The sequence below is a fragment of the Corapipo altera genome, unplaced genomic scaffold (genome assembly GCF_003945725.1).
Source record: "Corapipo altera isolate COAL_440 unplaced genomic scaffold, ASM394572v1 52b, whole genome shotgun sequence".
NCBI lineage: Eukaryota > Metazoa > Chordata > Aves > Passeriformes > Pipridae > Corapipo > Corapipo altera.
The window spans coordinates 2,666,684-2,687,998 of NW_020884922.1; the positions used below are offsets into that span (position 1 = coordinate 2,666,684).

The 21,315-nt window shown below is 40.2% G+C and overlaps 1 protein-coding gene across 8 annotated transcripts in view; it reads left to right on the forward strand.

Moving 5' to 3' along the window:
- GRHL2 (grainyhead like transcription factor 2) overlaps positions 1 to 21,315 on the forward strand; it is a 64,845-nt gene that overhangs the window by 21,588 nt on the left and 21,942 nt on the right. For 7 of the 8 annotated variants that reach the window (XM_027657086.1, XM_027657089.1, XM_027657082.1 and 4 more), the window contains 4 exons: positions 2,528 to 2,684; positions 5,174 to 5,285; positions 10,394 to 10,488; positions 19,207 to 19,365. In XM_027657086.1, coding sequence (XP_027512887.1) covers positions 2,528 to 2,684; positions 5,174 to 5,285; positions 10,394 to 10,488; positions 19,207 to 19,365 — 523 coding nt within the window. The remainder of the gene's footprint in view (positions 1 to 2,527; positions 2,685 to 5,173; positions 5,286 to 10,393; positions 10,489 to 19,206; positions 19,366 to 21,315) is intronic. The other variant, XM_027657083.1, reaches the window with a different exon arrangement.

The window sequence follows — 21,315 nt, forward strand, 5'->3', positions numbered from 1 at the left end:
GTGAGCTCAGAACTGAGTCACTGTATAGGCAGAACATATGTAATAGATATTTAGCAGACTGCTCACTTACTACGTGGAATATTTGTGAAGTTGAATCCTGAAGCACTGGTATTGTTAACAGTTCTCAGACATTAGGCCTTTCATGCCCAGGTCCACGTTAGAACAAAACCTCTGAATGTGCATTAAGAAATACAAAATATGTCTTTCCTGAAGTGGTAGGTGCTCAGAAATTAAAACTTCAGACTGAAAAAAGAAGTGGTGAATATGAAAGTAATTGGAAGCCTGATAGAAGATCCCTTAATGACTACACAGGGGTTTGGTTAAGACTTGCGCTGAGGTTCAGAATAATATTATAATAATTTGAGTGACTGCAATAAATTTTAAGGGTGAGACTAATCCTCCTGCTATAGGGCACACTTTGACTGCCAGCTGGGAACAAGAAGTAAATTCACAAGTGGTACCACACAGAGACCACATCTGCAAAATTGGCCAAGTGTGATGTGTCTGGGATTTACATTTTTTGACGTCTTTCTGAAACATCCAGAATGACAGGAAACAGAAGACCAGACTGTGGCAGACTGTAGGCAGCTCTGTTCAAACACTGTCTGACTTTGGATCATCCTAAGCCCTTCTCAGCACACATCATCATTAGGCCTTCTGCCTGGTGGGAGGTTTTGAGGTGCATGTCCCAGGGCACTCAGCATGCCTTGATATGTGTTCCAAAGCAGTCTTGTGGCACACAACCTCCAGTGCCTTCATGGGACACTAAATCAAGGCTGTGCCCCTACCACTAATGGGTGGTCAATACATAGGATGAGCAGGATGGATGCTGGGTCTGCAGCACCAGTGGTATTGCTCTTCCAGTCCACTCAACAGGACCACACTGCTTGCCAGTGTCAGCAGTGCTTCTGTTCCCCTTGCACACAGGACAGGACCGTGGTAACACTCCCACAGTAGGTGACAGAGGAGGGGACCACGGGGCCCTTTGTGCTGCCTTCTCACTGTGTGTGAGAGCCTTCATGTTGGCAGCAACTGCATTATTGGGACGTGCCAGTTCTGCCATCAGTAGGTTGGATAGGTATAGATGAGTGTTTGATTTTACCTTAGTTTTGCTTTGATTTAAAGCAACTAGAAAAATGACTGAATTTATATTTATAAGCCAAGAAACACTTAAAAGTTGTCTTTGTTTGATTAAATGATTGCTACTAAATAATTGATACTAAACAATCTGAAACTCTTCCCTTTGGATGGAAAGACAGTGGATCTGTTGGGGTTTTTCTACCTTCTCGTCAAGTGGGGATTTAAATGTAATTATTTTTCATACATTTTAGTGGGTTTTTTCCATTGGATAGTTAAAAATATTTTTGTTTTCTCCTTATTTCTATATTGCTGTGGCAGTACTATGATGATCTGGAGTTCTTTGCTAGAGTGAGAAAGTTAAGGATACACTGTTGTTTTGCATCAGTATATTCCTCCTTTTGATTCTGCTCTGACACTGCTTAAATACTGTGTTGAATTAGGACTTTTGTGAAATTGCTTCTCCCACATCTCCAGTTCATGAGGACACCCTGCGACTCCTTGCATTAAACTTCCTATGCAGTTTGAAGAGAAGATTTTTTTTTTTTTTCTGCATGGTGAACATTATTTTCATTTAAGAAAATGTGAGGAGCTGCAGGCATCGTTTTTATTGGATGATTGTTCAAGCCTGTTACTGGAGGAGGCAGGTGGAAGAGGCTCAGTGAGAATTGTTTCCAGCTAAGAGTTCACTAGGAAGGCTTTAACTTTTCATGATTTAAAAGTGAAAAGTTCTTCTATGAAGGAGGGTCTTTTTGAAGATCTAAAATTTCAGCACAAGGGCAAACCTTTTCTCTATTTTTTTTCTGTTTTTCTAAAAGGAGGTTACTTGGCTGCAGGATGCAACTAAAAGTAGGCACTTTGTTCTGTCTGACTAATTTTGAAAAGAAAGCTTGTAAAAACCTTGATTTGCATGTTGTCTTTAAACAAATAAACTTACTGTCCCTTCTCCTTGAATTCCTTCCCTGCACTGTGCTGAAAGTAGCAATTGGACTTTTCATTCTCCGAGTCCATCTTTTGCAACAAGTTTTATTCTGGTTGGGTTTTTAAAAAATAATTATTTATTTATTTCTCTTTCTGTGACACTTCTAAGTTTAAATGTCTGTGGAGTTTGTGATTTCCTGCAAATCATACTGAATTCCCGCCTGGTATTTAACACTCTCACTGTGGGTTACATAGTCTTGTACTTCATAATGGTTCTTTTCAGAGAAAGTAAAGATGTAGTCTTTGATCCAAGAGACTTACAGTTCAGATACTTTTACATTTTGTTGCCAGATCTGATGAACTTGAAATAAAAAGTGCATTTTTAAATGGCCATGTGACCTTTTCCTGGAATTTTATTATTAGCTTCTTACGCCTTATGCAATGCATGAAATACGTAAATAAATGGGGACAAAGAGAAAAGGAGAAAGTGATACGGATTTTGTTGATGTTTCTCTCCTTGTCTTTTCAGCAGCACTTTTCAGTATACACTAGAAGCTACCAAGTCTCTGCGTCAAAAGCAAGGGGAGGGGCCCATGACCTACTTGAACAAAGGACAGTTCTACGCCATCACCCTGAGTGAGACGGGTGATAACAAATGTTTCCGGCATCCCATCAGCAAAGTCAGGGTACAGTCCCATTTCTTTCCTAGGTGGGAATGGAGCGCTGTACATAGATGTAGTTGTGGTTGGTTGGCTTTTAATAAATTTTTTTCTTGTGGGAGAGGACAGAGCAAACTTATTCTCATGCTCGATGTAAAGGTGGGAGAGCACCATACTGATGGTGGCAACAAATGTTTTGGGATCTAGTTTTTTCAGTGTGATCTTACAAGTTAATTATATACATATCTGCCTCAGTCTGTGGTTTGGCAGAATGATTATGACACAGAGACTGCACTTGGCACTGATGAACTTATCACTGCCACGATTAAAGTAAAGAAATCCAAGAACAGCTACATCTACTTGTAGTCTACCTTCACTTACTTGTGCACATCATCAGCTGCTTTCCAGTGCATTTCAGATAAAACATGAAGAGTTGACTCCATCCTTTGTGACATAAATTTTAAATCATTTACATTGTTTAAGTATGAGCTTTCACTTGATATTCACCCATAACTATGACAAAATGATTTGCATCTTAAATTCCATGGGGTGGGACTGGAGCTTGTGTATTCAGCAAAATCTACTTTGGGGAATGGGCCTCCTGATTGCCTTGGTAATGTTTTTGAATTAGCAAATCCTAACCCAGTAACCTTGGAATGAACAATGAGCTTCAGAGTTGCTGCCCTGTAAATTTTACCCTGGAGCTGGCAGGGCTGCATATGTATGAGGCTGTGGAAATGTTTCCATCCAAATAAACGAAGTACTGTAAGAATGTGACTTTAGTAAAAGGAACTGATGAAAGTCAGTGTGAGCAATGAAGCAGACAACAACCTATATGTTTCTATCATACATAAAGTTTAGAGAGACTCGTCTTTAACAGAGGCAATGATTTGGAAACCTGGATTAGCAGTTAATTTCTAGCCTGGTTTCCTGAGAGCATGAGGCTGTAGTGTTACACTGTTGGCTAAAGCTGATGTAAGATTTCTCTCTTGCTGCAAAATCTCTTTCCCTGCCACCTGTTCCTTCCCCCTTTTTGGTTCCAGCTCTAGCACTTGCAGAGCTGAAACAGGAGACGGGAGCTCACTGGTCTGACTGAAAACCAGTCCTCATAGGCCTGGTTCAGTGCACAGCCACATGAGTTTTGAAGCTGTGGCAACAGAAGGGTTGAAGTTGTAAAAGAGAGATGAGGCCACATCCTTTTGGAGGATGTAGTTTACAGAAGATTGTGAAACCACGTGCAACTTTCACGATCATGTTCTGTTTGCCAGGGCCCTACTCAGGCGACTCTTGAATTTATTGCCAATTCCATCCAAACCTGACAGAGGTGCAAGAGGTTTTGAAGGTATTAAACCTCTACAAGTTCCATGTAAGTGTTTCATAGAGGAAAAAGATTAATGCTGTCCTTGGTGGAAAAGCTGGTTGGCATGGTCAGATCTGGTTAGTGCTGGCCAGCCAGCACGTACCTGATGGCCAGCCAGTATGCACAGGCATAACTCAGGGCTTGTCCATGGCGTATATTGCCTTGTGCCCACGCAGAGACTGGACATGGAAGATGTGGTGATGGTGTTCAGCTTTTATGCAAAAGGTCACAGAGCACGTGAAGGGTTACAGTGGTGACTGTGTGGAGCGACACAGATCACGAATCAATTGTGATCCAGCTCCTCAGCTTATGAAACAGCTTGATGATGGTTTGACCTTAGTGTCTTGAGACTAAAGGAAGAACAGGAACAAAAGAGGATATTTAAAAGTGATTTTTTTGTTCTCTGTGCTTTATTTTCACTTCAGTTTACCTGATAGGATTATTTATTCATTGTGTTGTGTTTATTTTTTTTGTTTTGCTTGGCTACAGCAGGGATTTTTAAAAAAAACTTTATTGCTTATATAAAATTTTGCATAAAGTTTCAATCTGTTTGCTTTGAATCACACAGTTTAACAAAGGGAATTTAGAACATGAAGTGAAAACCTCAGCAAAACTCAGTAAATACTTACATTGAGTTTGTCATTAAATACAAGTATGCAAGAGTTCTGCTCCCAAGAAGGGTATTTTGACTGTGTATGGTAAAACTGAAAATGTCCTGCCTTAGCCAGTGAGGTGAAGCTCCATAACAACACATCCCTTTCAGTGTAATGTTATCTTCCACAGTGACAAAGAATCTGAACTCCATCGCTTTGACTGGACTCAATCAGAATTGGGGATCCTCTCACTTTGAAATGACCACATTTTAATAAAGGGAACGTAGACTTCTTAAATCTAAGAATATGATTAAATTTTATTTGGACTTTCAGGAACACAATCCTGGGCCTTGCATTATTTTCCAACTATATTTCCTCTGCCTGGAGTCTTTAAGTGCATTGCAGTATTGGACTGGATTAAAACCTAGCAATCTTTTACAACCAAAGTATGAGGACAAGGTGGTGACTGGATCAGCATTAGAAGCATATAGGAGATTTTAATTTTTGTGTTTCTGACTATTAATTATTTTAACTAATGTGGTTTCTGGTGGTTTTTTTCATAGAGTGTGGTCATGGTTGTTTTCAGTGAGGATAAAAACAGAGATGAACAGCTGAAATACTGGAAGTACTGGCATTCCCGGCAGCACACAGCTAAACAGAGGGTCCTCGACATTGGTAAGTGTAAGAGGATCTCCAGATGTTTCAAGGAAGATTTCAGATATGGAAAGCTCTGATACCTTGCACAGTACCGCAGTTTTTGCCAATGGCTCATCCCTGCTAGGACTGGACAACAGGGACTATGGAGCAGGATAGGGAGCATGCAGAGGGAATGCTTCTCAGTAGTTACACAGAAGAGCTGCCCCGTGCATGTGTATTTAGTGATCCACCTTCTGCAGCTGGGAAGTTGGGGTCTGCATCTCCTCAGGAGTGGCGGAATGTTTGTTTTCTTTAGTTTTTCAAAGGCTGATCCAGTCTTTGATCCAGTAACAATAGTAGCCAGTAACAGCTGTATTAGCTAATTGATGTGGAAGTGCAGCCTGAGAGTGAGGATGCCATCATCCTGGTGACTGTGAGGGCACAGGACTTCTACACTCGCAGACTTTGAGTCTTGTTGGTGTCAGCACTGAGGGAGAACAAGCTCTGGTGTGCTATCCTGAGAGATCTGTTTACCGTTCATCCCATCTAAGGTATTTACAAGCCTCTTTCAGCCACAGCTGCCCTATCCACATGCTTGGGAGATTTTAGCAGAGGAAGAACACGTACCTTCTACCGAGGAGCCTGAAATTTGAATCAGTGGCAGTGTCTAGACATCAAGTGCTTCTCCCCTCCCACGTGCAGTTTACACATGCAGCCATCTGCAGGATTCCAGTCAAAGGAGTCGGCAAGACCAAAGCAGACAAAGTCTATCTTGTTTTGACCGCCTGAGGGAACCAAACCATTGAATGGCAGGAATGAGAGGAGGCAGAGAGGGGTGCGAAAACAAAGCAGGGTTACTGGTAGAGAACACCACAAGACTTCAGGGGCAATTGAACTGGGTGATCAGGGAATCAGTACCTAAGTGTTTCTACTCACACAATGCCTTTAGCCTTTGAAATGCTGCAGCCTCCGCAGAGCTCCACTTAAGGTCAAGTGTGTTTTATCAAAGCAGCTCCTCCTCCCGAATCTCCTCTCTGCCTCTTATCATCATTGTTCTGGCTGAACTGTTTCCCCAACTTCTTTGGGTTTTTTCCTTTTTTCTTTTCTTTTCTTTTCTTTTCTTTTCTTGCCCTTTGGTATAGTTCAGGCAGTAAAATCACCAAATGACTCCTATTGTGACACCTTAAAAAAGCAAGTGTGTCACATCACATCTGTTTCTGAAGGCTGCCTAGTTTTTTGTACTAGTCACTACAAGCTTACAGTACTAAATGCTCATACCTTTGAAAGTATGCGCTCATGAGCTTGTTCCACTGCCATGCCAACACCCTCTGACTCCACTGCACTTGTAGTGTCCTGGCACATTTCAGTCCCTTTCCCCAATGAGTCAGCTTATGATGCATATTCTGTAAAATAGTGCTCTGCAAAACAAGGGCTGTACATGAGCTGTGTGTTTACCTGTGCTAAAGTGAATGTCTTTTAATTTTCCATTGGTTTGAGATGAAATAGGTCTGTGCTGACTTTTGAGGCACTCCGGTGCGTATGTTTTATTCGGACTGCAAACATGAGCACAGCCCAGTGTAGTAAGACTTACTGATATAGCACTCCTTGTCAGATGTAAGAGCTGTAAGAGCATGGTTCACCTCAGAGTTTTCAGAAGAAAGACCCAGATGTTGCTCAGTAGTGTTTTCTTGAGAACAACTGAAATATGGCCTTAGCCCTTACCAAGTATGGTATTTCTGAAGTACATTTAATTTTCTTTGGCACTTACCTTATGCCTATTTGGTTTATTAGGCCAGAATAGATCCCAACTACATTTCCCATACAAGTATCAAGCTGCATTTAGCAATCTCCCAGATTTGCCATCAAATGATCTAAATGGGAAACTTAATCCAAATTTGAAGCTGGCCCTCCTTGAACCAGATAATGTCTAGGGATTCCTTCCATGCAAAATTATATTGAATGACTCTATGAAGATTTCCCTTTACATTAAAAATTCAGGACCTTGTAGGGGTCCTGTAAAGGAATACTGAGTTACTGTCCAGGCCCTGTGTAGTTAACAGAGAGAATTAGGTGTCTGTATATCTGCATCACCTGTTCCATAAATGTTTATAGTCTTTAATATTATTTTAACTTCATGTTTGTAGCATGTTTAACATCTGTGAATTCTTTTTAATTGTTTATGAATGCACTTTTAATCTAGAGCATGATGTGGTCTTTAGCAGGCAGAAGATCAAATGCCTTTGGGATGCTCTAGTTCTGGGCTCCAGCTGTTCAGCCCTCAGATAAGGGTGGGGACTGTGCTTGTGCTGCTTTCCACAGTGGCACAGGTCTGTCTGTCTGCCTTCTGGCCTGCAGTTATATTTTGGAGATCAGAGGAAATAGTGAGTTGCTGCTTCACTCCAGACACACTGGGGTCAGTCACTGCTTTAATTTGTTTTGTGTACTGGCTGGTGCACCTCCTGGGAGAAAGGATGGTTGAATGGATTAGATGCAGTACCCCGTCTGTAGATGCATTGATATTAATAGCATAAGCTTGTACTTACATGTAAGCAAGTCCTTAGTGCTTGAGGAATAAACCTGAAGGCTTGATGCTTATTAAGCAAGAAGGTAAGGCATTTTCTAAAATTTAGGCTGTGTGCTATAATTGATTTTTCTGAAGAAGGAGGAAGGCATGTTCACTCTTTTTAGCATGGGTAAAGAGGGCAAAAAAACCAGCTGTCTTTTTCACAGTGCTATGACGTTTGATCACTAGCTTTTTCTTTTAAAATAATGTGAAATAAATAATTCAATACTAAGTTGCAGCAAATATTGATTATTTAGAATCAGTAAAATAATTTGTGAAATACCAGGACAGGTTCAAATATGAAGAGTAGGTGTGGAATCTTTGTGCTCCAGAAACTTGCCTATGGTTTTTTTTTGGGGGATAGTTTGTATTATTTATGTGCACTGCTGCTATATATATATACAAGCTACAAAGGCTACTACAAAGTTATGTAATGCATGATTAGTATTTAACATTAAAAATTTGCCATTGTTTACTATGCAGTTTATGTAACACAAGAGGAAATAATTCCTGTACAGCCATTTTCTTGAATATTGAAAAACCCCAACTTTCTGGTAACTCACAGCAGCAGAAGAGGAAAAATTGTAGTCACTCTAACAACTTTCAAATATCCTTGGATGTAAATTCTTTCTTAATCAACTGAAGATCCTTCTTTAATTGTCTGTAAATTGAGAGGAATAGGATACACTTCTGCTTTTTAACAGCATGTCGCATAGACACTCGATGAGATTTGTGTATGGCAATTAAGGAAGCAGAGGCATATGTGGGGGGAAGGGAAAGGTTGGTGGGATGTGAGGTTCTGACAGCCTTTTAGGAGAAGAAAACAAGTGTCTTTACGAGACGTCTTGTTCACGTCTTTCCAAAGTGCACCTACACAGCACGCCCATATGCAGCAGTCAGTTGCACAAGGCACTTTCTGGTGAATCATAAATTTAGAGGTGGGTGGATGTGTGCACATGCATATTAAACTACTTATGTGTCTTCTAATTCCTCTCATTTGCATTCCCATACTGAATTTAGATAGTGAAGCCAATGACTTCAGTTAGAAAGGAGATCTGAGTTCTTGGTGGGAATGAAAAGCCTGCCTGCCCTCTCAAATACTGTGTTAATTTACTACATTACCAAATATCTCGTGATGTTCCTAGGGTCTGAACAGTGATTTTTTTATTGTATCCAAACCATTTATGTGTCCCAGAGACAGAGTTTCAGTTGCCCAGTGAGATGTCAGCATTCTTGTGTTTTAGATGAGAGAAAAGTATACTGATTGCATGTCTCAAATGTTAAATAATCCTCCTTGCAGAAATGGTTTTGTTGTAAATGATCTCATAGCAATTATTATGTAGAAATTATTTTTTAGAGACCAACAGTTTAGAAGAGCAAAGGAAATGAATATTGAAACCATTTGTGTGCCTCACAGAATACAAAAACATCCTCTCTCCATAACTTATTACAAAGCTAAGAATCAGCATGCTTCTAAGGCACAGACTTGGGCAAACATTAGATCAAGGGAGTAATTTCAGCCTTCTGGCACCGAGTCCAGTTACAACCCTTGGGGGATTCTTAGGAAATATATATGTCCCAGAGAGAGTTGATGCATTTGTGTGAACAATCTGGAAGTTCCTTTAATCAAGCAGATATTACCTGGCACTTCTCTTAATCTGTCAACAAAAAGAAGAAAGTGTGTTAAACTGACCAGCAAAGGGAGAGAAAAAGGTGGCTTGTTCCTCTTTTCAATAATAAAGAAGACCTGAGAGTTGTCTGTTTTACATGGTTTTACACCCTTACTATTTCTGGGGGACTGTTGGGTCGACTATGAAATCTTCCTCCCTTTTGCTTTCATTCCTTGCTAAAAGCTACCTTATTGATAATATTAACAGCCCTTTCAGAAGAAGTGAGAAGAAGGTGCAGACTGTGTAGTCAGACAACTTAAAAATACATTTGTTTGGTTGCTGTTTTAGTTGCATAAAAACTTTGGAAAAAGGATCTTTGTGGGTTTGTTTCTTTGCAGTTTTTTGTTGGTTTGTTTTTTGTTGTGGTGTTGGTTTTTGTTTGTTTTTTTGTTTTCCTTTTTTTTAATAGAGAAACATTGATCCAGCACCTGGTGCAGTTCCTAGGAAAGTTGAAAGAGCTTTGCAAGAAATGTACACTACTAATGATATCCTTCAATTATAGCTCTTAGCCTTTTAGAAAGCTTCTTTAGGATTTACTGTAATGCTATTTATTTATGTCAAGTTTTGAACAGTCTCTTTAAATGCTTCAATAGTGTTTTAGTTAATTTTCCAGTTTTGGCCATTTTTTGGCCAAGCTAATGAAATGCACCTGCTCATTGTCACTAGAGTCACACTTACTTCTTTTTGAGAGCAAGCAATATTTTGTTAGAACATCAGCCAGTGATATACTGTGCATATGACTCAAGTTGCCTTGTATTACCTGTTTGCAATTAAGGTTATTAATGAATTATAAACAGCACAAGAGGTAGTTTTGATGTGTTAGAGAACCCAGATGAAGAAGCAAAGATGTACTATGAACGGTGAAAGTTCAATTTTTTTTCATGGGTCTTTTGTTTGTTTGTTTTTTCTTACAGCTGATTACAAGGAGAGTTTTAATACCATTGGGAATATTGAAGAAATTGCATTTAATGCCGTGTCCTTTACTTGGGATGTCAATGAGGAGGCAAAGGTGAGGAAAAGCCATGCAGATGGTATCTCTATATAAATACCATGTATCCATAGTCACTGTTTCACTTCCCTACTTTTTGACATATAAGAAGGGTTGCTGGTAGGTGCCCAGCCTGAGAAACAGTAGAAATTTTTTTCTTATTTGCAAAATCAGGTGTAGGACACAAGGTGAATGTTTTCTTTCTGTAAACTATCAACTTTCTACACTAGGAACATCTCAAATAATCAATACTCTGTAAGTTAGACTATACCTTCCCTTGTGTTGGTGCCATTATTTTTCATAGTGTTACACAGACTGTCCTTGCAATTGGGAACAAATGTATTTTTGAGGACGAATGCATTTTTTTTTTACTTTTTATTTTTTTTAAATGGTCAAGTACCCTCAGGCATGGAGTTTTTCATTCAGGGTTGTGACTGCTAAGTCACAACTGGACCTATAAACCAGAACAGAAGAGTTTCTTACAGATAAGGTTGTACAAAGGCTGTCAGAGTGCTTCAGCTGCATGGACTAGTGTGGGAGAAGTGGAAAGCTGCCGGTAATTCTAAGAAGAAGTTGGCCCCCGGAAGGCAAACAACAAGGGAAATAGGCTGTCTAAAATGAGTGAGGGTAATACAGTACTCTTGGGGATGTAGAGTTACTAAACAGCAAACACTGTTGAGCTTGGCAAACTCCTGAGATACCATTTTCATGTTGAATACAAAATGCCCAATGTTCAAGTAATGCAATGAATCTTTCAAATACAGAGACATCTTCATGCACAATTCCCCACTGCATTTCTAACAGAGAATTAGAGAGATTGCATTGGAGTGAGTGAGTCCTGTGAGAGACTGTGTCGAGCACGGGGCGGTGGTATTAATACTCACTGTCCTGACTCGCTGACTGAAGGTGCTGAGGTTTGTGGTAAGAGGGATTTTCATCTCTGATGCACATCTTAAAAAAAAAAGACAATAGTTCTGAAAACCACCCAGCTCTTTCAAAAGCAGGCCTTGGTAAACAGTTGTACTTGGCCAGTTGCTAATGTAGTTATATTTACTCATCTAATGATTACATTGTCACCGCCTCAGATACTTCCCTGTTTTGTGATTCCATTTCGAACTACAGCTGTATGTTGTCCTCTGCAGTCACAAGAGGTGACTGTTGTGTGTGTGTGTGATCATTATGCAAGGAGATACAGCAAATACAGATTTGGGATCTTCAACACAAACAGACTTTCTCAGGGACCTTTACAGAAGTGCTACCAGGGCTAGAGCATGGCAGTCTTGTCCCTGCTGCCAGGGCTGGCAGTTCTTTGCATTTGCAGCTGCTAGCCAGACTTAGCAAGACACCATGTTGATCTAGAAACAAGAAAGTCACATCCACTAATGTCAGGTGTTAACCTTGGGACATTTTGTTCTAATCTCACACCATTCACATTGCTCTTGCCTTGGGTGCCACTACATGAAGAACACAACTGTTGCAATGATCACTGGAAATAAAACATACTAAGATTGTAAAATAAAGACTTTCTTACTGTTGCTGGACTAAAAAACTGTCAGGAGTGAAATTTAAGCCCCTTGTATTTCTGCAGGAAGTAGTAATTAAAATGCAAATTAGCTTATGCATATTTATTTTGGGGGATAGTTAATAAATATCTGATCTTTTAGGAACTTGAACTGCAAATGTATTGATAAAAGTAAGAGGATTCATAACACGCTTTGGTGTTGAGCTATGAAGCATGAATCAGGCTGTATGTGAAAGGTTACCACCTTGCCTGCAATAAAGTGTCTCCCTCCCTGCACATGTACATGTACCCACTTGCTTGCTCCTGTGGGAGAGTCCAATACAACAACCAGTTGCACTGGGTCTGGGGATTCCCACAGGATGCCCTTGTGGTGTTGGAAAGCTGTAAACTCTGAGGCACGTCACTGAAGGCTGTTTTTTCTCCAGCAATTACCTCATCCAAGAGAGATGAAGAATTTCAAGGCATAATTACAGACTCTTTTCCTAAGCTTTTTGAATGATGATCTTTCAACTGGCTCCATTGTTTCTGCTCAGTGTTGTTTTCCCTTTTCCATCACAATTTCAAGATTAAAACTTAACCCACTCAGAGGCACAATGGCTTTTCTCTTTGGAGTCAGACAAGAGTAGCACAGAGCAGTTCTTTGCAGGGCCTCTGAGATGGGATGTGATGAAGTGCTCTGCTGGCCTAGGAAGTAAGAAAGAAAATGGACTTCTTGTTGGAAGTGCACAGGGGAGTGATCTGGAAAATCAAACAAAAGCAGCAGAAATCGCATATCCAAATATGCCTGTCTCTCCTGGGAGACTAAATCTCGCATCTGGGAAGACCTATCTGGAACATTAGATTTCTCACTTTCCTACTCCACCTGGAGGGCAGCTGATTTAAACCCTATTTCTCCTCATTTAAAGCCGGATTTCTCCTCCCACACATTAGCAGAGCAGACACTCCTCCTCCTCCAAGCCTTTCAGGATGAGGGTATAAGAGCACGGGTGTGGCAGCCAGTCTGCCTGCTAACAGTGAGCCTGCTAAGGGTTGATAAGGCAGCATCTCATGTGGGTCTTATGTGGAAGAAACAGGAATTCAGAGGTAGAGGCCTCCCTCTATTACCCCAGTAATGTGATTGGAACTGAGCTGTCGGCTCCAGCTCCCCATGCTTGGTGCCTTGTCTTTCAGCTGCTGCTTGGCAGAACAAGTCAATGGAAAGCTCATGTCAAGCTGTGGAATAATCTCACTATTGCTTTGTGTGGACTTAGGAAATGGCACCAAAATCAGAAACGCCACTCTGCTGGCGTTTCTTCTGCTGTATCTGCTTGACAGCAGTCCCCTTGCCTTCTGGCAGAGCAGAGTTTGTCCTGGTGTATTCTTACCTTTTTCTAGAACAACATCCTTTTCTACTGGGGCCCTATCTAGAGGTCGCTGTGGGGCTTGTGGTTCAGAGCAGGATACAGGGAAAATAAGGGGAAGACTGTAGCCATGTCAAATTCTACCTTATGCTTCCTTAAGACAAATATATTGTACTGTAAGGGAACAGAGGTAGGAAGAGAAGAACAATTTTGTACAATCCATCTTTGTTTCACTTCTGTATTTAGTTCTGTGTATAAATATGCAACATTTATGGGCAAGGTGATTTGTCAGCTCCCTTTGGTTGAACCTGAATGCTGTGTTTGGTATTTTTAAAGGAGTTCTTTAAAAAAAAGGTGAGGAAACAAACAACAATTAACAAGAACTGAATGACTTTTAGAAGTCTATTTATAATATGCTAGAAGGTAGGTAGTTGCCTTGCTGTTGCCCTACAGAAGATTTTTTTTGCAGCATTTGGCTGGTTGACAAAGTTCTAGTGGAGGCTTTTGAACAGAGTTCAGCTTCATTTTTGATAGACGTTCATCTGTCTGCTTACAGTCTAATCGCTGAGAAGTTAGTTTGCAAGAAAGATAATTATGAACTAGAATTCTCCTGGTCAAAGGAGAATATATTTGTCATAAATCCTACCAATTCCTTGAGATATGCCTTTTCTGTGATTGGTAATTTTCTAATTTAAAGTGGTTAGGACGGTGTTAATTCTGAAACAATACATTAATTGAATATTTTTATGGAAAATGCTTTTTAACCTTAAATTCAAAGATGTTACTTCAGTGAGCAGTTGCTAAAGAAAAATGTCACCTTAAAGACACAAAAAATTACTTTCAGTGATACCAAGAGGTTACTGGTTTCTGCTGAGCACCACAACTTGGACATGTGGTAAAGAGACATATTGGTGGATATATAATTGAGGCAGGTGCTGACATATGCCCTTTGGTGTGCACAGGATTCGTGCACTCTGCAGTTGCTGTGTATACTTGCGTGCAGTCATTGTCCTGCTATATTTAACTGAAATGTAGATCTTTAATCCAAAGCATGCTGAAGCCTCTGGGAACCTTTCCAGTTATTTAATGAGTTTTGGCATAGCCCATACAGTAATAAGCTGTTTTCAAAGAGTGAGTGATTTGCAGGATTAGGTTCTTGGATATTGTGGACCATAGTGAGCTCCAATTCCAGCAGGCACAATGGTAAAATCAAGCTTGTAGAGCAGAACTATCTCTAGCAGCGATTTGTATTGTGCCAATCCATATTTCTTTAACATTGCTAGTGATACTTAGGACAGGCTTTGACTAGTATAAGAATTATTTTGTTCATAATCACAAATTTCCTTCTTAAGTTACATCAAATTTAATTTAATTTAATTAGGAAGGAAATTAACATTTTCTCTACTCTCAAAATTTAAAGGTTGAAGGAAGAGGTGCTTCATTTTGGGGAGTTAGTACCAGAAATTATGTAGGATTAGACTTGGCAACTACTTTAATAATCCATGTCTGTCTGTGCAAGTGTGCATATATATATATATGTGAGACATGCACACACACGTGTATATATTAAAGAAGAGTTAACCTGTGGTAGCACATAATGTTGAAATCCAGTGTATACTTGGTAAGTATGCGTCTGAGATTCAAGGCAAATGGCATTTTTATGTAGTTGCCTGGGTGTGGTGTGGGTTGAGGAAGCTTCAAAAGAGTAGTGCAAACATTTGCTGGAGACATTTATATTGAAATAAAACAAAGGTTTTACCTTTGTGTGGGATTTATAAGGTAACGGCTGGCAGGAGAAACTATAAAACCACACTTATTGTGTATAGGAGGAGTGATGGGATTGATGTTACTCATTTGAGAGACGCGTCATTTAACTCTTTGTTGTTACAGTCTGGAGGGATGAACTTTTTAAAAACAGGGTTTTTAAAGACCCATCATCCAGGTGTAGGTGCTATGTATTACTAGTATTCAGTAGAGAAGTTGCTGTAAGTTTCTGATTTTGTGCCATAACACACTCTTCCCTCCCTTCTGCCCCTGGCTCTTTCTGAGACAATGGGAGCCAGAAAGGTAAATAGTAATGAAAGGCTTATATTAAAAGTTTCGTAACTGTAGACCTTTAAGGTGTATAAGCTGAGAGATCACAGCAGGAGTCATGTTGGCTGAATTAAATGATAAAAAGGGAAATGCACTTCTGAGCCTTGTTTTCTCTTAAGGCAGCTTACTGTGTTTGTGTCTTGTACATCCCTAATTATGCTGCAGTATTTAACAAACAGTCAGTAATTCGCATAATAGCAGCTACACCATGGAGGAGTGCCTTCCCTGAAAGAGAGAGTGCTTTTTCTAGACATGCCATATATCAAACAGAAGAGCTGTCGTTATCTTAGGCCACTTTTGAAACTTTCTCAGCAGCAGATGTTTCTCCAAATTAGTATTTCATTACCAACGGCATGCCTGAGCTGGAGACTAGATAGGTGGAACGCTGCCATTAATTGCTCTAATCTGAGATATACTGACATTAAAAAAAAAGACATCACTATAATGACAACCCAATTGATAGCAAAACATTGTTAAAATCCAGTTTGCACAGGGGAAAAAAAAAGTTTGTAAATTAATTCAGATAGACAGTTATAGTCACTTTTATTAATAGAGTTCTAAGACAAGTGTAGACAGAGCTGGGGAGGGAAACTGATTTCTACTCCTGCTACTGTCATTTCTACTATGCAAGAGACCTCAGGAAGGAGGATCTTAAACCTGGGTATCTGCCAGGAGAAGTAAAGCAGTGCTTTTTCTTTTCATGTCTGAAGATGGGGTTGTTTTGCCCCTTGTCTCAGAAAGAGTGGGAGTACCTGTGTTATGGACAGGAGGTAGAAAGAGAGGAAGATGAGGGTTGTAAAGGGCAAAGCAGGCTGTGCTTGGACAGGCAATTGAAATCATTGCTGCTCAGAGCAGATCACTGTGTTGTGGAGGTGGTTTCTGGTCAGAGCAGGGGAGAGAGAAGGGACTGTCCAGGTTTTTCCCCAGGTCCTCTTCACCATAGCAGCCCGCTGCACCACTGTATTAAAACTGGTGCGAATCTTTAGTTGTGCAAAAAAAAAAAAAAAAAAGAGGAGACCCTAAAATCAACTTCAAGAACAGAAATACACCCTCTTCCCCTTCCCTCTGCACACTTCCCATGTTTTCTGAATCTAAAGTCAGTGTTGTGCTTTACAGGAAAGCTAATAGAATATTGCGTGGAGACAGAAAATTTCCCCCAAATGAATGATCTATGTTAATTCGAATCCATCTGTCTATCTGTGAGGTGCAAATGATATGGCAGAAAGTATAGTACATTTCATGTACATGAACGTACAGTCATTGCTTCTCAGAGAGATCCTGATGTATTACCGTGTCAGGACAAGATATTGAATCTTACAGCACATATCTATTATTCATGCTGAATAATCTGTTATTGCTGTATAGGGACTCTTGAAACAATAAAGTCTATCTTCCCCAGCTGCTCCTACTCTGCTCTGTGATTGTGGAGGCAGTGAAAGAGATGACACACAGTGTATGTAGTTGATTAAGGTGGGACAAGATCTTTTTTTACTTCTCAGCTGAGCATGCAGCAAATGTTGCAGATGTACAAACTGCTGAGTAGATGCAAAGCCTGCATGTTCCCTCTCACGTGTCACCTTAGAGTTTGGAAAATCCTTGTGCAGAAGTATGAGCTAAAGTATAGTGAGACCAGATTTCTGTTTTATGCCAGACCTCTTTCCACTCCTGTATGTTCACATACAGTTTAAACTGTTGCCTTGACACTGTAAAGGAGTCTGAAGGCAAATGAAATTCAGGCTGTTATATTTCAAAGGCATATGCACCCGTATTTATGCTTACCTTTGGAGCTGGAGGAGAGACCAACTTGTAATTTGAAACAGAAAGAACACTATCAGCTTCAAAATCAGAGTTTCACCTAGGGCCCTTCCCCGCCTCCCTCCTCTTCCCGCAGTTAAAGTTCAACTGTTTCGTTTGTAAATGCAGTTCTGTGATAGAATCAGAAGCAGAAAGCGGAGGGGCCATTAGCTCAGTCAGGTAAACAAGCTGGCTCCATCATAAAGACCATGACTGTAATGGTAACTTCTGCCATGAGGGTGAAGTATGCCCCACCAGCCCTGGGAGACCTTCTTTATTCTCAGCTGCCTTTCTTAGGGATGTTGCATTCTGAACAGCCACACAGTTGGTTTATTTTCCCTGTTTGCGGATTAGGGAGGGGTTCCTTCATGCTCTTCCTTCCTGAATCCTCCCAGACCAGTGGCCTACTGCTCCCTCCTCTGCCCAGCAAGGTGTGCATCAGGTCTGTTTGAGAGATCTGTTTGAGATCTCTTCCTTCCTGAGTGTCAGGTTTCACATCCTCTTGTTTCAGGAGATACTGGTAGTTTTCTTTGTCCTTTTCCCTAGTTCACAGTTTTGGGATTTTGTTTGTTTGGCGGTTTGTTTTTCTTTTTAAAACAGAGGAAAAATTAAAAGTAGAATCAGGTCAGTGCATAATTGCCCCAAATTACTATGTAATGCACATATTCCTCACTGGGCAGAAAACTGGATTTTTATCCAGTGTCATTCACAATATCCTGACTGAAAGCTATCAATGGTATTTGAGTTCACAATGCTTGCTTTGCATCAGAATAATCCTTGTGAGACTTTGGTGGTGGGAGATCCTTCTCCCAGGTCCTGTACAGACAGGCAGATGAGACACACCTCGTCCCATGGTACCAATGGAGTTAGAGAGAAGGAGGTGACTAGTGGCTATCAACTGACATAAGTGGTTGTAGAAGAAGAGCAAGAGGTGGATTTCTGAAGCACAGACAAGTAGGGGGCTTGCCAGAAACAGAATGCAATGTCAAGTTAAGTGGTTACTACGTGACAAAGAGGATTTTTGAGAAGAGGTAGGCAGTAGTTTTATCAATGAGCTTCCCAGTTTGAAAGACAGGATGAGATGCATTTTTGAAATTGAAAGAAGACAATGAAGGACCCTTGAAGTAAAAATCAAGGGTATCTCTTGATGGGATGGAGGAAGGGGTACCCCTGATGACAGTGTGAAGAAAATTTGTAAAATAAAAAAAAAGGGTATGGCTTATCATTGCCCCACTGAATTTGAATTGTGAGCTGTCAGAAGAACGAGCCAGACCAAAGGCAGCTGGAAAGGACAAAGCAAGATGATCTCTGTCTCTGGAGGTTTTTAAGGTGAGACTGGATGTGGCACTTAGTGCCGTGGTGGTAGTGGATGAAGGGTTGGACTTGATGATCTCCGAGGTCCTTTCCAACCCAGCTGATCCTATTTGCACTTTTAACAAACAGTGCAAACATACAGAGCAGATTTCTAGAATGAAGCAAGTCAGGGCTAAAGACTTGACATCCACGCGAACCACATTTTAGGAGGTTTTAGATTGTCTTTAGTCAGTTCCCATGGACTGAGCAACCATTAGCAGCTGAAGCAACTGAGGAGTGCTCACAGAACGCAACTTCTGGTCTGGCTCTTCCAAAGAGAATCCAGCTCATGTACTCTGAACTCTCTGGTGTGAACCAAAGCATGGTAAGTTGGGACAACCAAATGATTCAACTCAAATGTGAGCTTCTGATCCAAACTGAAGTGCTGATACATGCCTTAAAATTTTGTCCTACTTCACAGGATGGAAGCATCTTTGTTGGATTTAGGACAGAAGTGGAGAACAAATGTGTGAATTGCCAGAGAATGCATCATAGCTGAATTAGTAACTGTTGGGTTTTTTGGGGGGGTGGGTAGGGTGGTGTATCTGCTTTTGTTTTCCCATTTGTTTTCATGTGTTTCTGGAAGTTTAATCATTGTTTGTACCACATTTTAAAAGTAATCTCTCTGGCACACAGATTTTCATCACAGTGAATTGCTTGAGCACAGACTTCTCCTCACAAAAAGGAGTAAAAGGGCTTCCTTTGATGATTCAGATCGATACGTACAGCTACAACAACCGCAGCAATAAACCCATCCACCGAGCCTACTGCCAGATCAAGGTCTTTTGTGACAAGGTAAGTGGAAAGCACAATTATTGTGGATGGAGGTGGAACCTTGTTAGACAATTTATTATTGCGATATTTTAGACCTAATTAAATGTTTTTTCTTTCCCTAGAGAATTGTGTTTCATGGTAGCGTTTGTACAAGCTATGTCACAAATCTAGCAGATTATCATGTAATTATTTTACTGCTTTGCAGCCTTTTTGGCCCTGATTCCTCATCTGGTGAGGAATAGTTGGATTTTTTAAGGACAGCATGTTTTAGGTCATGATGCTGGAATATCAAAAAAGTGAAAAAGTACAAAGGTAAAGATCTCTGCTTGGCAGGTCAGTGCTGACGATAGGCTCATGCAAGTGCTGGTCTGGTGAGGTTTTCTCTCCTGGCTCTAACAGCCAGGATAGGTAGCATGTAAACTTTGTGGAGATGCTCTTGACAGAGAAATGCACCTTTCAGTAAAGGTCTGCTAAACTTTCTTCTGATGCAGTGGAAAATGACGAGTCACAGTGATGCAGCTGATGGATTTCCCATCTCCCTTAATTACAAGACCTGATTTTGGAAGCTTCAATGAGACTTTTATGTTGCTAGGATTTTCTTATTAAAAGTAAACTGCAAAAATAGATTAGTCTTTCCCATTTTGTAGTTCAGTAACTACTTTTTGTGTGTACTCACTCCCTCTTTTGCAAAATTTTGTTCTTTTACAGTACATTTGACTGCTCCTTTGTGAGAAGTGGTAAGATTTTTCAGCACCCAAACATGGATCATGCCTTAATGAGTTAGACAATCTCGTGGTCGGCTGTATATATCACCACGTAGAAACAGTCACTCAGAAATGTTATGTCAGTGGTAATTCTTAGAAGAGAGTGTGACCACTTTTTGTTTAACATCTTTATCATCTTTATCATCTTTATCCCTGCTGAGAAAGATTTTCCATGGGGGAGCTGATGCCTGAATTCTAGTCAAGGTTCAGGGATTCAAGAGTCTACATCTATTTAAGTGACTGGGAAATTTATCCAAATTAGTCTTGCCATCTTACAGGTGGGAATAGAAAGACAAAGGCCATGCTCCAGGCAATATGTAACATTAACTTTTTAATGGAAAGGGTAAGAGTTCAACTGTTCCAGGACTCTGTGTTGCTGCTCCTTCCCCCTTTTCAATTCATTCCCTTGTTGCAGTCTTGACAACGGGATCTTGAGGGCTAATCAGTCAGTTGTGTTGGTGGAGCAAAATCTTTGGAAGTAATGAATGTAAATGTATGCACTGAGGTCTTGCAGTCAAAATGCTATGCTTTTAATTGTAACTTTGAATGTCAAATATTTAGAGATTTGAAGCTACAGCTGGATGTTAAAAGCTCAGTAAATATCAAAGGACAAGTAATTTTCATATACTTGCTTTTGAAGAGCAATTAGAAAAAAATTGAATTATTTAAAAAAAGGAAGGAAATTCGGAGCACAAACTCGTCAAGGGTGACCTGTAGATACAGCTGGTGGAGATTTTGAATAATACATGTTGGTTGCATCTATTGGCTTAATTGATGCTTCAAATATCGAGACTAGAAAGCAGGAAATAATTGTTGAGTCTAATAATCAAAACTGTATCAAAGCAGAAGAAAAGATCAGAAGGTTGTAAAAGCATTATACACATTAAAACTGTATTGGAAGTGGGAACTGAAGGGCTCAAGGGTATCAATAATGGGATATATATCTGTTTAATATAAATGTATACATACACATACTGCTTTTTAACTTAATGTAGGTGTGAAAATAAGTTAAGTGAATTGAGGTCAAAATTATTGAGGTCAATTCACATGACAATTCATGCTAATTGGCACTTGGAAGGAGACTGAGGCTTGCCTCTCCCTTGACTTATGCTGCCAGATCTTTACCAACATCCCTTTGTCACAGGGCTTTCATAAGTAAACAAATGGTTGGAAAATTTCCATTTGCTAGTAGTGCTGGGAGAATTCA